Genomic DNA, 25,494 nt, shown 5'->3' with positions numbered 1-25,494 from the left:
GTCACCCAGGCTGGAATGCAGTGGTGTGATCTCACCTCACTGTAATCTGTGCCTCCTGGGTTCAGGCAATCCTTGTGCCTCAGCCTCCCAAGTAGCTGGGATTACCAGCATCCACCACCATGCCCAGCTAATTTTTTTTTTGTATTTTTAGTAGGGATGGGGTTTCACCATGTTGGCCAGGCTGGTCTCAAACTCCTGGCTTCAAGTGATCTGCCCACCTCAGCCTCACAAAGTGCTGGGATTACAGGTGTGAGCCACCGTGCCCGGCCTTAATTTCCAAAATAGTAATGTAAATGCTTCTTAATAATAATATAAGTCCCATGACATCTGGTCTTTACAATCTCCTTATCTTTGACATAGCCTCCTTGGTTTATTTGCTTTCTCTTCTCTAATGCTTTTTTAATTTCCATGCTCATTCCATTTTTAAAAATACCTCTCCATGAATTTATTCCTATTTTCATCACATATGTTAAATGCAAATATTTATTGACGACTGTTCATCCACACGTACAAGGACATGAGTACACGCATACATGCGTGTACATGTGTGTATACTCACACATATTCGCAACATCCTTTTCTCACACAGTTAGTTAATAACATCCATTTAGAGTGGACAGCTTGGATTTTAGTGAGGTAGAAAGCTTTTATGGAAATTTCTTAAAATATTCCAATTGTAAAAATATTTTGAATACAATTTAAGACTCCTTTGTTAACTGCTTATTTTTTTTCATATGTTTCCATTTCATCAATCTCAGTGTCTTGTGGGTACCAGCCAGTTTTGTCTTGGTAGACCGATTACCTGTTTTATCATTCAAAGACCCAAAGACCCAAGGCAGGGTAAACATTTATTATTGGTGGAGTTTTGCTGTTGAATCTTGCATAGACTTCTAGATGTCCTTGACAGCTCCATTTTTTTTTTTTATTTTTTGTTTTTTTTAGTTTCTAATCTTACTTCTGTTAGATGTATCTTTCAGAGTAGCTAGCTCTTGTTACAAGGAAGTGGCAGAAACATGATTTCCTGAGGAAAATGGGCTCTGACATTAGGAGACTTGCTTGAACCTGACTCCTTTCCTAGTTTTTAACCTTGGGTGGATTCTTTAATCTGCCTAAGCCTCTGTTCCCTCATCTGTAAAAGGATATTGATAATATAAGCCTCAAAAAATTATTCTCTTTTAAGGACGCCTTTCCTAATTCTATCATATTCTCAACACCCTCCATATATATAATTTATATTATATGACAGTAAGTTTATTCATAGATTGCTTTGTAAACAGTTGTCTTTTGTATCTTGGGCTTATGTTGGTTTTTTATTCCTCCTCCAATTCATTGTGAATTACTCGAAAGCAAGGATAGGCTCTTTTATTTCTTGTTTATCCTCTGTCTGGATGCTTAATACATCAGCAGGCACATCAGCTCTGGTCTTTAACACCAGAGGTGAAAAATATAATTTGCTTCGGATTTTTCTTACGGAGACTTTATTCAGTCTGTCAAAAACTATTTGACTACCACTGGTGTGCCTGGAAGGGAGTTCTGGGTATTGTGGGTACAGATGTGAGCAAGACAAGAGCTTTAATTCTCAAGGAGCTAAGCATTGGGTGAGGATAGAGACAATAAATATTTTTTTAAAATCCAGATATTGATATATACTATGGAGAGGATAAAACAATATGCATGATAGTAGTTGTCCTTGGTTGGGAGGAGTCATTTGAGTTGAGACCTGAATATTGGAAAATGAGCCATGAGAAGACCTGAGAGAACGGCATTCCCAGCAAAAGCAAGTGAAAAAGGGCTGAGAAATAAACTGGCCTGTTAGTGGACAGGTGAGAAGGACAGTATAGCCAGATATAGAAAATAGAACCGAGGGTGAAGATAGGTAAGATCGGAGAGGTAGGTAGAGAGGTAAGATCATTAAGGGCCTTATAGTTCAGGGTGGAAATTTTAGACTTCACTTTTAGTGAGAAATCTTTAGAGAGCTTCAAGTAGAGATGTGACATGATCTAATGTGCATTTCAGAAAGATAACTCTTGTCACTCGGTACAAGGTGGACTGTATTATAAGAGGTGAAAATGTAGGAGATGAGTGAGAAAGCAGTTATTATGTTCCAGGAGTGACATAAAGGTGGCTTGGGCTAAAAAAATAACAGTACAAATGATGAAAAGTAGATTTGGGGAGATAGAGCTGTTAGGACTTGCTGGCAAAGGGTGTGATGAAAAGAAAAGGATCAAGTAGATTCTTAGGCTTGGGGCTTTGAGGTGAAATTGATTTTTTGGGGGGTGAGATTAATAGTTTTATATTGTCTATTGAATGTTATGCATATTGGACATTCTAATAAAGATGTCAAGTTAGTTATTTAATATATGAATTTGGATCACAGGGAAGATGTCTGGTCTGAAGATAAACTTTTGAGAGTCAACAGCATTTAGATGTTTGAAGCCATGGCTTTGGATGCATTCATCCATGAAGAGGGAAAATTTAGAGAAGACTTATGGGGAAAGAGCTCTGGAACACTAACATTTAGAGGCCAAGAAGAGAAGATCTAGTCAAGGATACTGGAGAAGAGTGGTTAGTAGTGGTGAGGTAAGAGAAAGCAGTGAGAGTATGTCATCCTAAAAGTTGACTTTAAATGTTGCTGAGAAGTCAAGTAAGATGTGAGCAAAAGTTGGCCATTGCCTTTGGTTGGAGTTAAGTTATTGATGACTCAAATATGAGCTACTTTAGTGGAGTGCTTGATTACAGTAGGTTAATGAGACAATGCTAGGCAAGGAAGCAGAAACAGTAGTATCAAATAATGCATGTAAGTTGTTGGATATGAGAGTGGGAAGATGAAGTAGTTCTCTTCTGACTGCTTTTTTTTTTTTTTTTTTTGAGACAGAGTCTTGCTGTGTCCCCCAGGCTGGAGTGCAGTGGCGCAATCTCGGCTCACTGCAACCTCCGCCCCCCAGGTTCAAGTGATTCTCCTGCCTCAGCCTCCTGAGTAGCCGGGACTACAGGCATGCACCACCACGCCCAGCTAATTTTTGTATTTTTTTTAGTAGAGATGGGGTTTCACTGTGTTGGCCAGGGTGGTCTCGATCTCTTGACATCGTGATCTACCTGCCTTGCCTTCCCAAAGTGCTGGGATTACAGGCATGAGCCACCATGCCCGGCCTAATTTTGTATTTTTAGTAGAGACGGGGTTTCTCCATGTTGGTCAGGCTGGTCTCAAACTTCTGACCTCAGGTGATCCACTCGCCTCGGCCTCCCAAAGTGCTGAGACTACAGCGTGAGCCACCGCGCCCAGCCTGCATTTTTTTTTTAACAAAAATGAGAATGATTTTAAGGAGGGTAAGAAGCTGTGGAATTGTGTTGTTGAATGTAGCACCTATGGGGATTTGAAGTTGCCAAGAATGCTGATAGGACTATCCGTGGCAAGGAGAAGACTGTGGATCTTGAGATCAGTGGATGAGGCAGTGTGTCCAGGTACAGCAATAAAGGGTTTTGAAGGGTAGTAAGGTCTACCCTTACATGTGCTTCAAAGAATATGGGATCTTTGGAGGAAAAAAGAGAAGAGAGATATTGGAAACTACATTAGGGAGCAAGAAAAAAACTCATCTCTGGGCACTGACTTATATGTGGTGTAGAAGAAAAAATAGCCTTACTTGAGAGCCCTTCAGTAGAAGCCATGTCCTCGGCGGATGAGCAGGTGAAATTTTAGGTTGAGGGTATAGATGAGTGTTCTAATAAAAAATAGTTCATTTTAATACATTTGTCAAGCACTTACTATTTGCCAGAAGCAAAACTGTCCCCAACTCTAAACACATATTAACTCATGTGATCCTCACAATAATCCTATAATATTGGTACTATTATTAGTCTCACTTTATGAATGAGGAAATTGAGAAGTTAAGAAACTTGCCCTTGGTCACAGAGTTGGAAGTGGCAGTGCTAGATTTGATTCCCTCTAGTGTTCCAGGCAATAACCACACTATACTGCTGATGGCAGATGATGATTTTCAACACACAGTGGAAGTATTTAGGAAGGAAATGAAAGATAGACGATGGGGCCAAATTAGAGGATATTTAGAGCAGTGTTGAATGAACATTTTTATATTGAAGGATGATCTTGGAAGCTTGCACTTCTGGTGGAGACTTTGGTGAACAGCAGTTTGATGAACTTTTGGCATATTTCAGACCAAAGAACAACTTGAAGGCCTTAGATGGCTAGTTTTGCTAGGGGTGGAGATGTTTTGGTAACTGGGAAAAAGTGGCTAATTAAAGTTTTGAGGTGTCCCATGATACCACGGAGAGGAGGTGGGAGGGTAATTGATGATTTATATTTTCATAGCAGTGGCCTACCGTTTTATTGTCTTGTCTTATTGACAGTCTTGGGTGAATAATATATTGACTAGTTATCTTTCTGGCCCTGAAATTCAAGGATTGTAGTCTTATCATCTGATATTATTAGCACAGCTGCTTTTGGCAGCAAAATTTAGAACAATACTAGTCACACTGAAAAGAAGATGAAAAGACTTTGTAGGAAAAATTTTTCTATTTTTTTCACAAGACTACTTGCAAGGGTTAATTATTTTTCTCTGATTGTAGAAGTACTGTTTGCAGCTGGGCATGGTGGCTCATGCATGTAATTGTAGCACTTTGAGAGGCCACAGTAGGTGGATCACTTGAGCTCAGAAGTTTGAGATCAGCCTGGGCAACATAGTGAAACCTTCTCTATAAAAAAAATACAAAAATTAGCTGGATGTGGTGGTACGTACCTGTAATCCCAGCTACTTGGGAGGCTGAGGTGGGAGAATCGCTTGAGCTAGGGGAGGCTGAGGCTGCAGTGAGCTATGATGGCGCCATGCACGCAGGCCTGGGTGATAAAGTGAGAGTTTGCCCCCCACCCCCCCAAAAAGGTACTATTTGTCCATTTTGGAAAATTTATAACAATTTCACCACTCAGATAAATTTTAAAAATGTTATTTTATTTCTGCCATATATATGTTTATTATTTATATATAAATTATATATATAATTATATAATATATAAAATTATATATATATTTATTTATATATATAAATAAATATATATGTGTATATATATAAATTATATATATATATTTATTTATTTATTTTGAGATGGAGTCTTGCCCTGTCACCCAGGTTGGAGTGCAGTGGCACACCCTGGCTTACTGCAACCTCCACCTCCTGGGTTTAAGCAATTCTCCTGCCTCAGCTTCCTGAGTAGCTGGGACTACAGGCATGCACCATCACACCCAGCTAATTTGTGTATTTTTAGTAGAGAAAGGGTTTTTACCATGTTGGCCAGGCTGGTCTTGAACTCCTGCCCTCAGGTTATCCACCTGCCTTGGCCAACCAAAGTGCTGGGATTACAGGCTTGAGCCCCTGCGCTTGGCCATCTGCCTATCATATTTTTAATATAATCTTATATTACAGTCATGTTTTGCTTAAACAGGGTATGTTCTTAACAACACAGAGAAATGTGTCGTTAGGCAATTTTGTGGTTGTGTGAACATAATAGAGTATACTTATACAAACCTTGATGGTATAGCCTATTACACACTTAGGGTATATGATAGAGCGTATTGCTCCTAAGCTACAAACCTGTGTAGCATGTTATGCTACTGAACATTGTACAGTAGGCAATTGTAACACAATGGTAAGCATTTGTGTATCTAAACAGATCTGAACATAGAAAATGTATGGTAAAAACACAGTATTATAATCTTAAGGGACCATTGTTGTATATGTGGTCAGTCATTGACTAAAATGTCACTATGTGACACGTGTCTTTAACCCTAAATTGAATCCTATTGTATGTACAGTTTTCCTTCATTTTTCACTTCATTTTTTTGTTGTTGTTAAATGAAGAGCGTTTCCCTAGATCATAAAGTTGTTCTTTCAAACCTGATTCCTGAAGACTGTATAACTGGTTTGTTGGGTGGGTTGAATTTGGTGGGTCACAGCTAGGAAATTTGGGTTTATGCTTCATTCAGGATTTGTCTGATTTTTTTTTTTCTTTTCAGCCTCATGGGTAGATCTCATTACTTTCAACTTACTTTTAGCTGTAAGAATGGTGTCATTTTCAGGAATTAGAGTACTGCCTAATCTAAACCAAAAACATCCAATTTGCTGTTCTTTTCTTTCCATCTAGCTCCATCCTGACTGAAGACTCAATGGCCTACAGTGGGAAAGGGGGACTCGCCTTACTGCCTCAACTTGCTCTTTCATTCCTCCTTCCATACTCACTTTGCTGTTTCTGGGTCTTCAAAACAGGGAGTGGAGACACATTTGAGGAAGAAGAGCAGATTTTTTTTTTTTAAACTTAGTGTTCTTTGTAGTTCTTTGCTTGATGTTCTTTATAGTTCTCTTTTGCTTTCATTAGCTGGCCATTACACCCTTAGGTTCTTTGTAAAGCCTCCTGAGGGCAGCTTCCTTGCTACATCTGTGATGAGAGTTCTACTCTCTGTCTGACCTCTTGGGAATCCCCTGGCTCCTGTTACCTCTTTACTCTCCTCATATACCCATAGCCTCTTACAGCAAATGTACCTTTGCCCCTGTAGTCAACTTTCCTTAGCAAAATTCCAGTGAAATGGCATATTCTCGGGCCATTCTCATTTTGTCCAGTTGGGCAATGAGAAGTATCATATATCTATGACTCGTCAAACAGCAAAAGTGCAGCTTGCTTGTTGAGTTACTGCCCTCTCATTTTTTTTTTTTTTTTTTACTTTCTGTCTTCAGACTTTTCCAGGTGAGAAGCAGTTGCCATTTCTCTGTGTTTATATATACATCTGGTCTCCAGAGGACACATCAGATTTTCCCAGAACTCTCACCTCTCCTCTCCGGGTGGACACTCTGAGATGGGCCTGTCTTCTATGAGACGGACATACTGAGATGGGATGTGCTTGAGTTCTGCGGAATGGAGATGCCAGAATTCTCTTCTTTTAGGTCTTCAATTTCTGAAAGTAAAATCTTGGGCCACCCCCTCATTTGTCTTGACACAGGAGAGGTATTCTACTTCCTTATACTTTGGAGAGGAAGAGAGAAAACAATGTTCTCTATAACTTGGAATTTCTTCAAAATATCCCCACCATGAATCTTTAGCCTTATCTTATATAGCCTGAAGATGAATGATAAAGGGCTTATGGTTGAAGGGCCAGTTTGGCTACCTTTTGGTAAGTCATGTGAGACTGTGTCTAGCAACTTTCCTTGAGACTTTCATTTAAATTATGAGGCAGTAAGAAAAATCCTTTCCCTATCTTGATGTAAATGCGAGTATTTTATATATACTGATAGTTCAAGTGATTTCATAGTAAACATTACTGGTCAATATGGTTCCTTCACATAGGAGCTTCAATCAACCCTCAAGGGAGTAGCAAAAAGGAACTGTTTACACTATAGGAATGGAAATTATAGGACCCAGGGCTGAGCCTTGCATCTTACAGTAACTAGATAAGTTAACTTTAGGCAAATCACTTGCTTTCTCTTGGCATCATCTTTAAAATGAGAGAGTTAGACTAAAGGATCTCCTCCAAGATTCCTTGTGGCTCTAAAGTTTATGAATCTGTTTCCAAGGCATTTCTACTGTTAGAAATACACCTAGGAATTTGTCAACAGAGTACTCCTGTAAGTGGAGCTTTCAGAATAGAGCCACTACTAAACCATACCCTTCCATGTCATACCATTTCATGCCATTCATTCATTTCTTCAGCATTTATTCATTCACTTAACAAATACTGTATTTACTTGTATGAATCCAGCCATTGAACCAAATTCACATGCAAGTTAGATACTGTGCCTTTTCCGCTTAAGAGAAAACCAAACCAAACAAAACAAAACCACTGTTTGAGAAATTGTAATTGAACAAATAGCAAATATTAATAAAATAACAAATGTAGATTCTAAGTACAGCTCCTGGCACATAGTAGTTGCTTAGCAAATGTTAATTCCTCCCTGAAACAAAGGGCAATTAAGCCAATGGAACATGTTCTGGGGGCTGCACTAATTGTATCACATAAATGCTACATTTTTGGTAATTTGTGGGTGTTCTTATAACACAATGGTGTAACATCATCATTTGTCATAGTCATTTAGCAACTTTCTCTTATTGTAAAACCAGACCTTCCTTTAACTTATTAATGGTGAATTCTCACTGATGCTACTGTAGAAGCTTGAGTGCTCACCATTCACAGAGGAACATTCTGAATTAAATGGCTTCCGTTCTTGATTTCTGTTGCGTCTATACTTTTCTAGTATTTCCCAAACACTCTGATGTTTATGTGCCCAGGTAAAGTATCATAATCAGATATTAGGAACAACAGATAATGAACTCAGAAAATTCTAGGAAGTCGTATATTGTTTTCATGTATCAGTTACCCAAGTAACAAGAGAGGTGTTTGCATTTTTGGAGGGGATTGAACAATGTTTGCTATGTTTTCATCACTTAACATATTACTTCATGTATGTGGGTCATTCCTACCGAATTACTAACTGGGCAGGTCTCAAAAGTGTTACTAATCACCTCAGTCCAGATATAGATTAGACCTTACAAAATCAATGTTTTCTGGATGTTTTTCTGTCTATAGCTACTCTTTCCTCTTTTTTTTTTTTTGAGTCAGGGTCTTGTTTTGTCGCCCAGGCTGGAATGCAGTGGTGCAATCTCCTCACCTGTTAGGCTCAAGGGATCCTCCTGCCTTAGCACCATGAGTAGCTGAGACTAGAGGCACACACCACCATGCTTGGCTAATTTTTGTATTTTTTGTAGAGATGGGGTTGCACCATGTTGCCTGGGCTGATCTCCAACTCCTGAGCCCAAGAGATCCATCTGCCTTAGCCTTCCAAAGTGCTGGGATTTCAGGCATGAGCCACTGCACCCAGCCAATTCTTTGCTTATTTAAATGACAGAATTAGACATTGCCCAGAAGTTGGACCAAATTGGATTCCCACTAGTAAAATTTAAGTGGTAGAGCTTCTTGTCATACTGTCATACTGTCTTTTATATTAATAATATATATATTTTCCATTCCCTTTGTCGCGCCCTAGTTCAGGTTTTAAATTATTCAATACCTGACTGAATATAATAGTGTCATAATGATGTAGACCAGTAAAGTATGAGCATTCCTTGGAGCAAATCTTTCCAGGGTGATCTGACCACAGATTAAGTGTTATTGGTATTGCTTTGTTGGTTGTATAGCCTTTCTAGAACTCAATAGGTAAGAAGATGAAGGAAGCCATATCTTTTCCTTGTATGCTACATTTGCTAAGTGATACAAAGAAGCCTCACATGACTGTTCCCTTACTGGTTAAAAAGTAGCCGGCTATATATTTTCATTTCTTGTGTGTTTCATAACATGATATAAATAGTGGAAAATTTGGTAAAATCTAAAAGCTATAATTGTCAGTATCATTGATATTGGAAAATATAATCATGACTGAACAAAATTGTATCTACTTGAGAATTTTCTGTTCTCCTCACGTGATTCTGGCATTTTTAGATGTTGTATTCATACTTAATGTTTTTCAAAGTTCTTCCCCACCCCCAATTTAGTACTGCCATATTTTTCTATCATTCTCTCCCGTAACACTGTGTCTTCTGATACATTTTTAAAATTTCTTTTTTTTATGTACCCCTTGTTGTAGCCAAATCCTGTTTCCTTCTCATTAATGTCTTATATACTGCACTTTTCTTCTGGCCCCACTCCTAGCCATTCACACACATGGCCTTCATGCTAGTTCTGGTGTTTACTATTTAATGATTGAGTTAATGCTATAGTCTGTTAATGAATGATAGTAATAGCTAGCATTTGTATGGCTCCTTGCAGATTAGAGAGTGAATCCTCAAGGTTTTTTTTTTTTAATTTATATGTATGTGTATACATATATATATATATATATATATATATATATATATATATTTAAGACGGATCTCACTCTGTCACCCAGGCTGGAGTGCAGTGGTGCTATCTTGGCTCACTGCAACCTCCACCTCCCGGGTTCAAGCGATTCTCCTGCCTCGGCCTCCTGAGTACCTGGGATTACAGTCACCTGCTACTACACCTGGCTAATTTTTGTATTTTTAGTGGAGACGGGGTTTCGCCGTGTTGGCCAAGCTGGTCTTGAACTCCTGACCTCAGGTGATGCGCCCTTCTTGGCCTCCCAAAGTGTTGGGATTACAGGCATGAACCACCACGCCTGGCTGTCAAGTTTTTTTACTTGAGCATTTTAATCAGCTTATTGTTATTCCTGTTTTAAAGATGACAAACCAGAGACTTTGAGAGTATCAGAGAATATTAATTAAAAGAGCAGTGACTAGGGCCGGGTCTTGCCTTTTTGATTTTTTTCATCTCTAGTACTTGGTATAGGTATAAACTTTTTTTTTCTTTCTGAATGAATTAAAACTTTATTATTGGCTCTTCAATAGCTTGATTCCAGGAACTGAATTTTGGCCATGACTTATATCACTATTCCAGTAATTTGTACCCTGGCTTGTTGCTCCCTGCACCTTAGTTACCAGCTTTGTTTACTGGTTACTTCATCATTAAGCTTTCCTTGAACTAATATCAACAACCAAATAACACTTGTACTTGAAAGAAGTGGTCAAAGGATGTGATGCCTGTATTTAGAGGAAGAGCTGTCTAAGCAGAGGGAATCCAAATACAATAGCCCTGGAGTGGGAAATTCCCCAGCATGTTTCAGAAATAGAAAGCAGGCCAACATTGTTGGAATAGAGAGTAGGTGGGGAGAGGGAAAGGTGGGAGGAGTTAAAGTCAAGTCAAAGAGGTAACAAAATGTGAAGCTGAGATGTGAAGCTTGAAATATCTCCTGCAGATTGGGAGGGACACTAATAAAGTGTCTTTTCTAATGACCTGCCAGGTTACAGAAGTGGAAGATGAGGTCATGGAAAGCTTCTCAGATATAAGGGAGCTAAAATCGTTTATGTTTTAAAGAAGCATTCTCAGCCGGGTGCGGTGGCTCATGCCTGTAATCCCAGCACTTTGGGAGGCCGAGGCGGGCGGATCACGAGTTCAGGAGATCGAGACCATCCTGGCTAATGCGGTGAAACCCCGTCTCTATTAAAAATACAAAAAAATTAGCCGGGCATGGTGGCGGGCGTCTGTACTCCCAGCTACTCCGGAGGCTGAGGTAGGAGAATGGCGTGAACCCGGGAGGCGGAGCTTGCAGTGAGCCAAGATCGCGCCACTGCACTCCAGCCTGGGCGACAGAGCAAGACTCCATCTCAAAAAGAAAAAAAAAAAAAGAAAAAGAAAAAAAAAAAGAAGCATTCTCTACCAGACTTTAAAAAAAATTTCCGTCCTGATTTTGAATTTAACTATAGGAACAAAACAAAACAAAAAAAACTGACTTAAGGAAAGGCCAGGAACTCAATTCTGTTGAACAGCCTTCCTAAGAAAGATTTGCAATGTTTCTCAGGTACGTTTAGACTGACTTCATTAGGCTTGTCCACAGTGACCTTTAACAGTTACTTGCCGTGTTTTGATGGTGTTTTCCCAGTCCTAGGCTGATTTTGCTTTGCTTTTTTTTTCTCTCTGATAAACCCATTCCACTAAAAAAAAACCCCAAAAAACAAAACACTTGTAATCACAGAATGTTTAGCACAGAACCTTGTATATAGTAAGTAATCTTCATCATTTTATTAATATCTAGATCTCCAGTATTCAGAACAGTGACTAATTCGTGAGGCCTTCAATAAACATTTGTTGATTGACTCTCTAAATTTTTGTTATAAATCAAAGTAAATCTTTGTGATTGGGTCTCTTATACCTGCTGACATTATTTTCCTGAGGCCGACTGCATATCTGCTTAGACTTCACTGCCTGCTGCTTAACCTTATTTTCCTAATGTTCTCTGCCTACTGCTAGACCTACCTGTTTTTACCAGCCTGCATGCATGGATTTCTTCCCAGAGTTATGGTGCTTCTGGGACTCCCTAATTGTCAACAGCTAGTGTGTCTGTTTGATCTTTAGATCTTACGTTTAACTGGATGAGATGCTTACCAAGACTGTGTAGAATTCTTTAAGAGCCATTTAGAGCTTTAAATTCTTTCTTAAAGATGATTTTCAGACTATGTTTGTAGTACATGGTTGTCAGCCAAGTATCAGCTAGATCTTTTGATAATAAAGTATTAGAGACAGTAATGTAATAGCCATTAATGGTTTCATAGTGAGCATTTTTGGTTTGCTTTCTGCACAGCTGCCCTTTTGTCATTGAATAAATTGTGAGAGAGGAGAGAGTAAAAAGGACAATTGGGTAAAACATAATCTTTATATGACCATTCCTGATAACAGCAAGAATAATTATGCCTAATTCCTTGAGTGAAACATGTTAAGTATATAGAATGATTTTGAATATTTCTGCTAATATATAAAGGAAAAGAAAGAATCAAGTGAGATTTCCAAGCTTTTAAACTAGAGTACATCTGAACCCTTTGTGAAACCGAAACATATGTTTATGCCCATTTTGTGGGTGTTGGTGCAAAACTTTCACTAGCTGCAACAACTAAATTTTTTAAAATGGTATTTTGTTGATCTTATCTGTCAGGACTGTAGGCCTCAAATATTACATTTTTTGTGGGAAAACAACTTTATGAGATAACTATTTACACTTAAAATAGCTTTAATTCCATATGTTAAATTTGATGGTCATCTTATTATGGCAAAAAAAGAGGAGGCTACCTGAATACATTTTTATTTTATTTTTATTTTTAGAGATAAGTTCTTGTTCTGTCACCCTGGCTGGAGTACAGTGGCACAATCATAGTGTACTGCAGCCTCCAACTGCTGGGTTCAAGCGATCTTCCTCAGCTGGGTTACAGACATTAGTCACTGTGCCTGGCCCTGAGTACATTTTTGTATTCTATGATGTGTGTATCATTTTTTAGTTCCTATTTCACAGTTTTGAAGTAATTTGAATTAGTGATTCGTTGTAGAACTTCAAAGTTATTATCTGTCAGAATTAATTTTGTTCTTTTAGAATAAAGAAGTGAGATATGACAGTAGGCATCTATCTGACACACTTTCTTGTTGTCCCCAAGGAACCTCTTTTAAGTATTTCACCTGGTCAAGGAACGCAAAGGAGTAGGTGTTGATGTTTTGTTTAAGTGGAATAGCATTCAATAGGTAGGGGCAGGAGGGAAGAATTGACCAATTGTTTCCAAAATGGATGTAAGAACCTAGGCATGCAATATAAGCTACTAATTTATCTGTTTAAACTGGAAACAAAGATTTTTAGATACTACAGGGTCAAGATAACAAAATTTTAGTTATTCTTAATGGCACCTTCTCCAGTGCTGTATTCTTTTTTTATAAAGAAGAAGTTCAGTTAGGTAATTAAAATTAAGTGGATGTTTGACCTGAAAAAATAGAGGAGGCATTCCTAAAAGATTTGCTGTGTTAATGGTTTCAAAACAAAAAAGAAATACACTAAAACAGGTGCTTTCAAATTCAAATTTCAAAATCACTGGGGTAGGTCCTCCAGAATGATTGAAGGCTGAATTCATATTTGTTTGTTTTAAATGAGATTGTTAAAAATTTCATAAATGCATGAGAGATTTTTGGTACTCTGGAAAACTGTATAACATTTATTAAAATCTAGAAGTAGTTTCAGTGCAGCATTTTGAAGCAAAATTAAGTATCATATCTTTGAGGGCTTGACGTGGGACTCAGGTAGTTCAAAAGTAGGTATTTGTAAAGAGTTATTGCTCTAATTATGGAGATGCATTAATTGTAATAGATATATTGCTAATTAATTTTTTTTCTATTTTTTTGAGACAGGATCTGGCTCTGTCACCCAGGCTGGAGTGCAGTGGTGCAACCTCAGCTCACTGCAACCTCCATTTTCTAGGTTCAAGCAATCCTCCCACCTCAGTCTTCTGAGGAGCTGAGACTACAGACACATGCCCGGGTAATTTTTGTATTTTTGTAGAGACAGGGTTTCACCATGTTGCCCAGGCTGGTCTTGAACTCCTGAGCTCAAGCGATCTGCCCACCTTAGCCTTCTGAAGTGCTGGGATGAAAGGCATGAGCCACCAAACCTGGGCGCTAATTACTTTTCAACAAGTCCTTTCATCCACTTGATGGTAGAGTAGGCATAAACAACCATTCAGTTTGTTATTCATCATGGGTCATTATTCTTAGTGACTAGTCAAACATTTAAATATCTTTTGCATCATAATGTCTAGACAACAGGCAGGAGAAACATCATGTTGCCATGTGCTTGGATTTTACAAGTGTCTATTAAAATACCATTAATCATTGTACTTATTGAGAATATACATTTTTTTTACCTTAAATTTATTATGTGTTCTTTGGATGTTAAAAATATAGCAGCATGCAGGGAACTGGGGCTCACGCCCCCGTGTAATCTCAGCACTTTGGGAGGCTGAGGCGGGTGGATCACCTGAGGTCAGGAGTTCGAGACCAGCATGGCCAATGTGGTAAAAACCCTGTCTCTACAAAAAAAAAATTACAAAAATTAGCTGGGTGCAGTGGCATGCACCTGTAGTCCCAGCTACTCAGCAGGCTGAGGCAGGAGAATCTCTTGAACCCAGGAGGTGGAGGTTGCAGTGAGCTGAGATCGTGGCAGTGCACTCCAGCCTGGGTGACAGAAGGAGACTGTTTAAAAAAAAAAATTAGCAGCAGGCCAGGTACAGTGGCTCATACCTATAATCCCAGCACTTTGAGAAGCTGAAGAGGGAGGATTGCTTGAGGCCAGGAGTTCAAGATCAGCCTGGGCAACATAGCAAAACCCCATCTCTAAAAATAAAAATAAAATACATAAAAATTAGCTGGGCATGGTGGTGCATGCCTGTAGTCCCAGCTTCTTGGGAGGCTGAGGCAGGAGGGCCACTTGAGCCCAGGAGATTGATGCTGCAGTGAGCCATGATCACGCCACTGCACTCTAGCTGGGGTAACAGAGGAAGACCCTGTCTTTAAAAGAATAAAAAATAAATGTATACGTGTTATATTTTTAAAACAATTTGAATGGTATTTATTAAATTGCTTACAATGTGCAATATATTGTGGTGGATTAAAGAGAAGCACTATAAGGCATAACATTTCAAACTTAAATATGTATTCCGGTCACCTATGGATCTTGTTAAAATGCAGATTTTAATTTATTAGGTCTGTGGTGGGGTCTCAGACCACCGTTTCTAACAAACTCCTTGGCTGATGCTCCTGTTTCTGGTCTGTGTATCAAGGCTATAAGGTATAGATTATATCATTAAACAGTTGGCATTCTTATTAAAGAATTAGTGTTTACCCACATAAAATATTTAAATAAGACTTTAGGATAAGAGGTGGTTGAGAGCTAAAAGAGGCATGGACAATATCTAGTTTAAAAGTTGAGGGGAAGCTGAGATCATTATGGACAAAAAGCAATTAGGGCCTGCTTTATGGCAAAGGCAAGGTTTAAGTTAGGCCTTGAAGAGAGGCAGGAATTGGTGGAAGGGCAAAAGGAAAAACTTTACAGAGAAGGCGAGCAGTGGTAAACACCAAGATGAATCTGAATGAGGGTGGTGACATTTTAGGACAGGGAGAATTCTCTCTCTTTCCCTCCCTCCCTCCATTCCTCCAGGGTATGAGAACATTGCAGGGGAGAATTTTGCAGGGGAGGAGGAAGAGAGAGAGAGAGCTGTCTTATTTTCCAGTATATAGAGGTTTTTTGTTGTTGTTTTTTAAAATTTATTATTATTATTATTTAGATGTTTCTATTTTTATTTCTAGTTTAATTCCTCTGTGGGCAGCAAAAAAACTTGGTATAATTTCAGTTCTCTGAATTTGTAAGACTTGCTTTATGGCTCAGCATATGGTCTGTTTCAGTAAATGTTACTTGTGTGCTTGAAAAGAATGTGTGTTCTACAGTGGTTGTGTGTAGTGTCTTATAAAAGTCAAATAGGTCAAGATAGTTAATAGTATTGCTTAAATCTTTCATATCTCTTCTAATTTGTTTTTTGGTCTGCTTTATTAGTTACTAAGAGTAGTGAGTTAACATTATGCAACTATGATAATGGACTTACCAGTTTCTTTTGTTTTGTCAAATTTTGCTTTTTAGATTTGATATTATTAGGTGGAGATAAACTCAGTTTCATTATATTTTCTTCTTTTATTGATCCTTGTATTAGTTTCCTACTGTTGTTGTAACAAGTTACCACAAACTTAGTGACTTAACACAAATTTATCTTATAGTTCTAGAGGTCAGAAGTTCAAAATTGGTTTTACTGGGCCAAAACTAAGGTTCTCCAAGGGCTCTATGGGAGAATTCCTTTCCTTTCCTTTTCTAGCTTCTAGTGCTGCAATTCTTGCATTCCTGGGCTCATGGCCCTTCTTGCATCTTGAAAGTCAGCAGAGGATGAGCGCGGTAGCTCACGCCTGTAATCCCAGCACTTTGGGAGGATAAGGCGGGCAGATCACCTGAGGTCAGGAGTTCAAGACCAGCCTGGCCAACATGGTGAAACCCTGTCTGTATAAAAATACAAAAATTAGCCGGGCATGATGGTAGCCTGTAATCCCAGCTGCTTGGGAGGCTGACGTGGGACAGTCACTTGAACCTGGGAGGCGAAGGTTGCAGTGAGCCAGGACCGCGCCATTGCACTCCAGCCTAGGCAACAGAGCGAGACTCTGTCTAAAAAAAAAAAAAGCCAGCTTCTTCAATTTTTCTCTATTTCCAGATTCACATTGCCTTGTCTTTTATAAGGACTCTTGTGATTAGATCAGGCCTACAGAGATAATGCACGATAATCTCTCCATCTCAAGATCCCTAATGTAGTCATATCTGCAAAGTCGCCTTTGTCATATAAATTAACATATTCACAGGCTCCAAGTATCAAGGCATGGCCATTTTGGGGCTGGGATGAGATGATAGACATTATTATCACAATTCTGTTATCATTATGAAATATTCCTCTCTATCTTTGGTAATATTTAATACTACTTCTTCTTCTTCTTTTTTTTTTTTTTTTCTGAGACATGGTCTCACTTCATCACTCAAGCTGGAGTTCAGTGGTGCAGTCATGGCTCACTGCAGCCTCAGCCTCCCAGGCTCAAACAGTCCTCTCACTTCAGCCTCTTGAGTAGCTATTTTTTTCTGTTTTTTATTTTTATTTATTTATTTATTTATTTATTATTATTTTTGTGTGTAGAAACGAGGTCTCACCATATTGCCTAGGCTGGTCTTGAACTCCTGGGCTCAAGCGATCCTCCCAACTCAGCCTCCTAAGGTGCTGGGATTACAGATGTGAACCACCAAACCTGGATCTTTCTTATTTGCTTAAGGTTCATTGATTCTTACATCTGTAAGCTTGTCTTTCGTTAGTTTTGGAAAATTATTGGCCATTGTACTTTCAAATACCGCTTTTGGGCTGTATTTTGGGCTGTGATTCATACCTGTAATCCTAACACTTTGAGAGGCCAAGGCAGGAGGATTGCTTGAGACCAGGAGTTAGAGACCAGCCTGGGCAACATAGGGAGACCCTTAAGACAACAACAACAACAACAACAAAAAATAAAAATAAAAAAGATTAGCTGGGTGTGGTGGCACACACCTGTAGTCCCAGCTACTCAATAAGTTGAGGTGGGAGGATCACTTGAGCCCAGAAGGTTGAGGCTGCAGTGAGCCATGATCATGCCACTGTACTCCAGCCTGAGTGACAGAGTGGGACCCTGTCTCCAAAAAAAAAAAAAAAAAAAAAAACCAACAAAAGCCCCCACAACTATTGCTTCTGCCACATTCTCTTGTTCTGGGACTCTAATTATACATGTGTTATATGTTGAGAGCATGCCACTTCTTCCTTATGCTCTGTTCTTCTTCTTTCTCTCTGTGCTTCATATTGGATATTTTCTATTGATCTGTTTTTGAGCTAACCAAACACATCTTCTTTGTCCAAGCTGCTATTAAACCTATTCAATGAGTTCCTGATTTCAGATACTTTATTTTTTATTTTGAGAATATGCATTTAACTATTTTTATAGGTTCAAATTTTCTCTTGAAATTCTGTATCTCTTTATCAGGGGTTCCTCAATCCCTGGACCACAGACTGGTAACAGTCTGTGGCCTGCTAGGAACTGTTACCAGTCTGTGGCCTGCTAGGAACCAGGTGCACAGCAGGAAGTGAGCAGCGGTTGAGCCAGCATTGCCCCCTGAGTTCTGCCTCCTGTCAGAACAGTGGTGGCATTAAATTATCATAGGAGTATGAACCTTATTGCAAACTGCACATGTGAGGGATCTAGGTTGTGTGCTCCTTGAGAATCTAATGCCTGATGATCTGAGGTGGAACAGTTTTATCCCAAAACCATCATCCCCCTCCACCCAACCCCCCGACCATCCCTGGAAAAATTGTCTTCCACAAAACCAGTCCTTGGTGCCAAAAGTTCGGGGACTGCTGTTTTAATAAACTTTTTATATTTTTTTCTTCTCCATTCTTTAATGTATTTGTAAGTTTTTTTTAAAATCCTCACTAGCTAACTACAGCATCTTGATCATCTGGAGATTTTTTTTCCATTATCTGTTTTTTTCTCTTGATTATTTGTCATGTTTTCCTTTCTCTATTCATATGCCTTGATGCTACTGATTTTATGCTAAATATAATATGTAAAAGGCCAATTGAGAGAGATTTTTGTTTGTTTTTTGGAATGGGCATGGGTTAAGAGAGATTGAGAGTCATTGTGAATAGGAACATGAGGATAGCACCTTGTTGCTTGTGAAGAAATTGAGTAGGGGAATATTTGTTAAAATGATAATGGGATTTTCTCTAGGACTTTCTGAGAGATTGAGCAAACTATATGATCTTGAGCAAGTTACTTAACCCCTAGAAGCCTTGGTTTTATCTTCTGTAAAATGAGATAATTATAGTATTTATCTCACAGAGTTACTGAAAGGAATAAATGAATATTTCTGGTAGCATAGTAAGGGTTTGATATATTACTTATTGAGGATTGAGAGTAGACTATTGGATTTGGTTATATGATAAGTTGTTAATGTCTTTGACAGTGGGTTTTCAGGGATGGGTAGAGACAAAGGCCTGAGTAAAGGAGGTACAGGAGAGAATGAGGAATTCAAAACAGCAAGAATAAGCCATTGTTTTGAGATTGTCAAAAAGGATATTAGAGAAATCTGGTAGCCAGAGAGAGACATGAAGTTCAAGGATAAGTTTGAAACATTGTAATAATTGTAATTACAATAAACTTCACAGTAATTTTATATAGTAGTACTATTTTGACCCCCACTGTAAAAATGAGAAATCTCTAGCATAAAGAGAGGAATGCAATTCTAAAATGTTTGTGTGCTGAGAATGATCTACTGGGATGGGAAGAATCGACAATGCAGGAGCTGGAAGGAATAATTCTAGGAGCAAAATATCAAATAAGTGGGAAATTATGGAATGCAGTTCACAAGTGGGGAGAGAGTGACCTTTAACAGGAGCAGGGAGTGTGCATTCATTTTAACAATATTGAAAGCAAAGTATATGAGTAGATTTTGGAGTGGGAAGATGAAGTTTTATTCTGGTAGTTTGTATTTGCTCACTGAAGTAAGAAACAAGGGAATGAGCTGAGCATGAGTTTGGAGGTATTGTAGAAGAAGCAGTAAATTAGTTATTTTGGAGAGTGGGTTGATTTGAGATGATGAATGAGTCTTTCGATAGTGCTGAGGGCCCATTCAAGTTTGTGGTCATACACGTAAAGTGGAGATTGTGGAGGCAGGAGAGAAAAGGGAGGCAGGAAGCTTGACATCTTTGAGAAAGAACAAAAGATGAATTAACATGGTGAAGCCAAGAAAGGAAGAAAACAGTCCTTCCCTTGAAAAGGTTAAAGTATACCTGCCAAGTTAGACGATACACAGGGAAAAGGATACATAAGTAAGCAAATGATAAATGCCAAATCACCTAGAACACAGGCTTTGTTCCTTCACAGGAGGGAGTGAACATTTTGGGTGACATGGATGGCTTTAGTGGGAGGTAAGCATTAATTGGACATTAAAGTATGTGCAGATGCCAAAAGAATAGAGAATCATTTACCAACTCCCTGGTTCCAATACTGTGCTTTCTTTTATTTAGAGCCTTTGAATTTCCTATCTGTTGATTCTACTTCTTGTGGCATTGGGCAGATAGAGACACTGATGCGTCCGTTTCTGTCTGAAGATAATACAATGTTATGGTTACCCACAAAGGAGGTATAATCACACTGTAATGACCTTGAAATGTTTTCACTTTTAAATAATGTATCAAATATATTGCTTGAAAATTTGTTAAAACTTGAAAGTATTATTTTGTGTTTGTTTGGCTTTTTTTTGGAGGAAGTGGGGTGCTGTTAGAGAATAGAATAATATTTTTTGGTTTGTTTGTTTTCAGACTCTGTTCTGTTACTTCAAATTTTAGTTGAAATTTACAGATGTGTTTTGAATGTTCTAAGCTTTCTTTGACTTGAACATGAAGGGTGGGAAGGAAGGAAATCTGCAAAGACGTGCTTTATATATAAGCTAAAGGGGAAATTTTCTTCTACACAAAATAAAATGTTAGTCACACATATAATGATGGGTTTGTAACTGTCTTGCTACTATTTTGTCCACTACTGAGTGACTTTATTATTTTTCTTATTGCATTTTTTTTTCTTACGGCCTAGTTAAGAATGACCAACTTCGTGTTTTTAGTCATTTCAGTGAACAGGCAGTCTTCTGTTTCAAACAGAGAAATGTCTGTTAGTAAGAAACTTGCAACAATAATGTAGGGCTTTTTTTAGTGGTTTGTTTTGGAACTTTATATACACTTTTTAAAAGCAGCTGCAAGGAAAAGTGTGTGTAGGTTTTTGTTTCTTAAATGTTAATGTAAGGGATATTTAAAGAACTATATGAAGCTTTTTAACAGTGCTTTATTTGACTTTTACTAGTTAAATATTTCCTGCACTGTAGTTTTACTGTAAGATGGCAACAATTTTACATAAACAAAATTTTTCTTACAAATACTTTTTTTAATGTTGCAATTATTTTGGCAAAGATACATTTTTGAAAAATAAATTGCATTTATTTTTCTAGTTAATCTCTTACTTTAAAAATAGCATTTAATATTAAATTTAAAAAATAAATTCTCTCTTTTTTTTTTTTTTTTTTTTCTGATGGAGTTTTGCTCTTGTCATCCAGGCTGGAGTGTAATGGCGCAGTCTTGGCTCACTGCTACCTCTGCATCCTGGGTCCAAGAGATTCTCCTGCCTCAGCCACCCAAGTAGCTGGGATTACAGGCGCCCGCCACCACGCCCAGCTAATTTTTGTATTTTTAGTAGAGACCTGGTTTCACCATGTTGGCCAGGCTGCTCTCGAACTCCTGACCTCAGGTGATCCATCTGCCTTAGCCTCCCAAAGTGCTAGGATTATATGCATGAGCCAGTGCCTGGCCTTCAAATATATTTTTACCACATGAATAGCTTTAAATTCTCCATTATACACTTTAATGGCTATTCTACTATATATTTTTTTAGTTTGAAAAAAAAAAGCCTTAGGAAAATTTACTTTCCATAGACAGAATTTGTTTAACATTGTGCATTTGAAATTTGTATTAGTTCAGCAAGGAATGTATACTATTTGAAATATTATTGATACTGCTGAAATAGTATGAAGGTATCACTAATTTTATATTTAATTTGCCAAGACAAAGAACTCTTAAAATTCCATTATTTTCTTGATATAGTATTTATATAAAATTCTGTTTTGGAACATGTTAGAAGTCTCATTTACTATTAAGTTGTAGAAAGCATATTTGCATTGATTATGATTACGTGTTTTTACATTGCTACCTATATAATGAAACAGGATGGTAGTATTACATTGCAAGTAGATGGCATTTATGCTAAATAGCGTTATCTCAAGGGAAAAGAGGATTTTTATATTTAATGTCCCCAAATTCTTACTGTATATTTCTCAACTGCTTGTGGATGTGTTTTTTACTTATGAAAAAGAGTAACAACTCAGATTATCTTAAGCACTACTTACAGTAGTGAAATGAATACCCCAAATATGTTACTGTTTCTTATTAAAAAATATTTTGAGAGGAGCTGGAAAATGCAGTAATTATTCCACATTATTTTTATTTCTAATCAAGTTACCATTATTTTCTCATCTTATTTGTTAATAAGGTCAGTTGGAAAAGGTAGTCTTTCACCATATGTCAGTGGCGCCTACATTTTAGTGTGTCTAAGAATCTCCTGGACCTAGGCATGGCAACGCATGCCTCTTACCTCAGCTACTTGGGAGGCTGAGTCAGGACCATTGCTTGAGTCTGGGAGTCAGTAGTGCACTTGGAGGTAGTAGAGTAGCATGATTTTGTCTGTGGATAGCCACTGCACTCTAGCCTGGGCAACATAGTGAGACCCTGTCTATAAAATTAATGAATAAAAATAAAAAAGAATCTCCTGGGTGCTTGATAAATATGTGGATTCCTAAACCCACTAGAAATTCAGAATTACCAGTCTATATGATTAGCAAGCTCGCAGGTGATTAAGATGCATTTGGTCCTTTGAGAAACTTTTGACAGGTAGCAGTTCTTTAACATTAATTCAGTTCTCATTCATATTAACTCAACATTAATTTCAACATTAACTTAATTTTCATTAAGTCTTCAACATAGTCTTAAAGAAGTAAGACTTTGCTACTAAGCTGAGATTGTTTCACTTAAAAACTTACATGAAAGTATTCTAGCTACTTTAATAGCTTTGAAAGTTAAAATAATGAGTTCTCATGTTTTAGATTATAATAACACGTTTGTGTAGAGTTCTACAGTTTAATAGTCACTATTACATCTATTGCCATTTTATCTTCATAAAAAGCCTGTAAGGTAGGTAAAACAGGTATTATTACTTTCATTTCATGTACTGGGAAACAGGCTAATGAAAGTTAAGTAACCTGCCCTAGGTCATGTAGCTAATAAACAGCTGAGATTCACTAGAACATAAGTCTTGACTCCTAGACCCGTGCTCTTTCCATATCAAACCATATTATCTAAAATTGAAGCATTGAAAAAATGTGTGTGCATGTTTAAATATGTATGTGTATATGTATCACACTCACATGTATATACAAATGTATCATCAGAAATGATTAAACTTTTTGTAATTAAAAACTTAGTATGCTGATTAGATTTTGACATTTTTAGACAGTAAACATGCTTTGTCTTACAAACTGTAGACTGTGAGTTCCATAAGGGCATGTACCGTGTATTGTATATCTTGGTATTCTCATTGCCTAGCCTAGTGTCTTGCATAGAGCCCCCAGGTGTTCAACGGTTTGATGAATGAACAAATGGGTAAATGAATGACTGTTAGGTTTTTTTTGTCAAGGGGTGTTTAAAGGTTTTTGATGTGTATTTTTGTCTCAAAGTGGGAAAGGTTCATTACTGAGCTCTTGACTTTTAAAAAGTGGGGATGACACACATTCTTGAATTATGAGGACATGTAGTGCCAGTTCTCACAAGCAGATGCCAAACACTGCTTCATGAACCAGCACAACAATCATATGATGGTAGTAATTTCTTCTCTTGCAATGTGTTATGACATATTTTACAGTTTTTAGTTATATACAGGTACTTTTTTTTTCAGTAAATATAATGCAAGGGTGTCCAGTCTTTTGGCTTCCCTGGGTCACATTGGAAGAAGAAGAATTGTCTTGGGCCACACGTAAAATACACTAACACTAATGATAGTTGATGAGCTAAAAAAAAAATTGCCAAAAAAACTAATAATGTTTTCAGAAAGTTTATGAATTTGTGTTGGGCCACATACAAAGTCATCCTGGGCTGCATGCGGCCTACATGTTGGACAAGTTTGATATAATGTATGTTACTGGGTAAAATTAAATTCTGAGTAGAGGAGAAAGGGGCTCCTCTTATTTTATTATTTTAAAATTATTTATTTATTTGTATAGGTATGTATAATACAGGTGTCTTGCTATGTTGCCTGCCTAGGCTGGTCTCATACTCCTGTCCTCAAGCAATCCTCCCACTTCGGCCTCCTGAGTAGTTGGAATTATAGGCATAAGCCACCAAGGCTAGTGTACTATTTATTGTAGAAATACTTTAGAACCCTTTAGAGGACATCTTAAAAAATGTTTCTAAACCTAACAAACTTTTAAACTACCATTACGGCTTTCTCCTTGCCTTTCTTTCTAGAAATACATTGATCCAACTCCTGTTCTACCCAAGTTGTGGTGGTGGCTCAGAAAGATTTTCATTATTCTGTTATCTGTTTAGAAGATATCCTTTCATGTAACACAAAATAAATTTGTTGGTGTCTCTTCCTAATTGTATAAAATTTCCTAAGAGGCACAGTCACCCTTTTTATCTTAGAGCCAGATTATCCCTTTTTCAATTACCCAGAATGTCCAAATATACAGTTTTGATAGGCCATAGTTTTGTTTGATTTTGTTTTTGTTTTATCAATATATTTAATTTTCCTGTCTGGTAGGAGTAGGAAGAATGCATGAATGCAGTCTAATTTAGTCTATTTCTCTGCATACTTGCAACTTGTAACTAGTTTGGTAAGGAATTATATTGAATCAGTGGTTCAAATGAAGTTTTGGATAAGCTGTGGTTTTCATGTATTTCTACAGTTCTTCTTTTTTAAAAAATATTACATATAGTTGTTAAGTGCATTCATTACCAATCCTGAAATCCCATTTCTAAAAGGCAAATGTCTAGCAAAATACTTTTTCTTGAAAAGATTGGAGAAGAATTTAAGTGGAGGCAACATTAAACACTCCTCATGAAGACATGCCTTTGATAGATGTTCTGGGTACTGGTTTTGATTCAGTTTTTGGTGCTTAGCCAAGCATTCCTCCCATGTACTTTCAAGTTCTTTCTGGCCACACTGTGATTTTGCCTCAGTAAGTATCTGTAGAATCATGGGAACTTGGCCTTTACTGTTGTTGATAACATTTTATTGTGAACACCCTTTAATCTTTGGCATACTAAAATTTCATCTAAAGCATTTTTCAGCCTAGAAATGTTTTTTGTTTTTCCCCCAAATATTGTCTTTTTAAAAGACAAGACAATTGGGTAAAGAATTTACTTTGAGAATTTTGTTTCCTTACTGCTCCATTTTCCCATTCATTATTTTTGTTGCTTTTGACCCGGAAACAAGTTCTTTTTCCTGTATCCTTCTCTAATTGTTTAGCTCTTTTGAAAACTGAAGCTTTCTACTGTTACTATTCCTTATGAATGTCTATTTTTCCCTGCTTACTATATACTGTCTGGCCTTTACCCCATTTCCTTTTGGTTCCTAGAGCACTTATGATTCTCTTTTGTGGTACTTATTTTATCTTGCATTTTTAAAGGAACATGTCTGTATTCTCTGAAATGCAGACTCTGTGAGGGTAAACTCTTAGCTTATTTACATTTGTGTCTTACAATTGTCAAGCATGGGGTTTTTCAATGAGTGGATGCTCAATCAATATTTATTCTCTTGGATTAAATTAATCTTCTAGTTTGGCTTCCATGAGTAT

The 25,494-nt window shown here is 37.6% G+C and overlaps 1 protein-coding gene across 14 annotated transcripts in view; it reads left to right on the top strand.

Annotated features, from left to right (window-relative positions):
* The window catches only part of KIF21A (kinesin family member 21A), a 155,074-nt gene that overhangs the window by 16,510 nt on the left and 113,070 nt on the right, over positions 1 to 25,494 (top strand). The window contains exon 1 of one of the 14 annotated variants that reach the window (XM_054442708.1): positions 11,405 to 11,430. The exons of the other annotated variants lie outside the window; for them this stretch is intronic. Within the exon in view, the coding sequence (XP_054298683.1) occupies positions 11,420 to 11,430 (11 nt within the window). The 5' untranslated portion in view covers positions 11,405 to 11,419. Of the gene's footprint in view, positions 1 to 11,404; positions 11,431 to 25,494 lie in introns of those variants that run through there. 14 annotated transcript variants of the gene reach the window in all.

Source organism: Pongo pygmaeus, chromosome 10 (assembly GCF_028885625.2).
Source record: "Pongo pygmaeus isolate AG05252 chromosome 10, NHGRI_mPonPyg2-v2.0_pri, whole genome shotgun sequence".
Classification (NCBI taxonomy): domain Eukaryota; kingdom Metazoa; phylum Chordata; class Mammalia; order Primates; family Hominidae; genus Pongo; species Pongo pygmaeus.
Note: the sequence above shows the minus strand (reverse complement) of the source record. Positions and strands in the feature narration are given on the sequence as shown.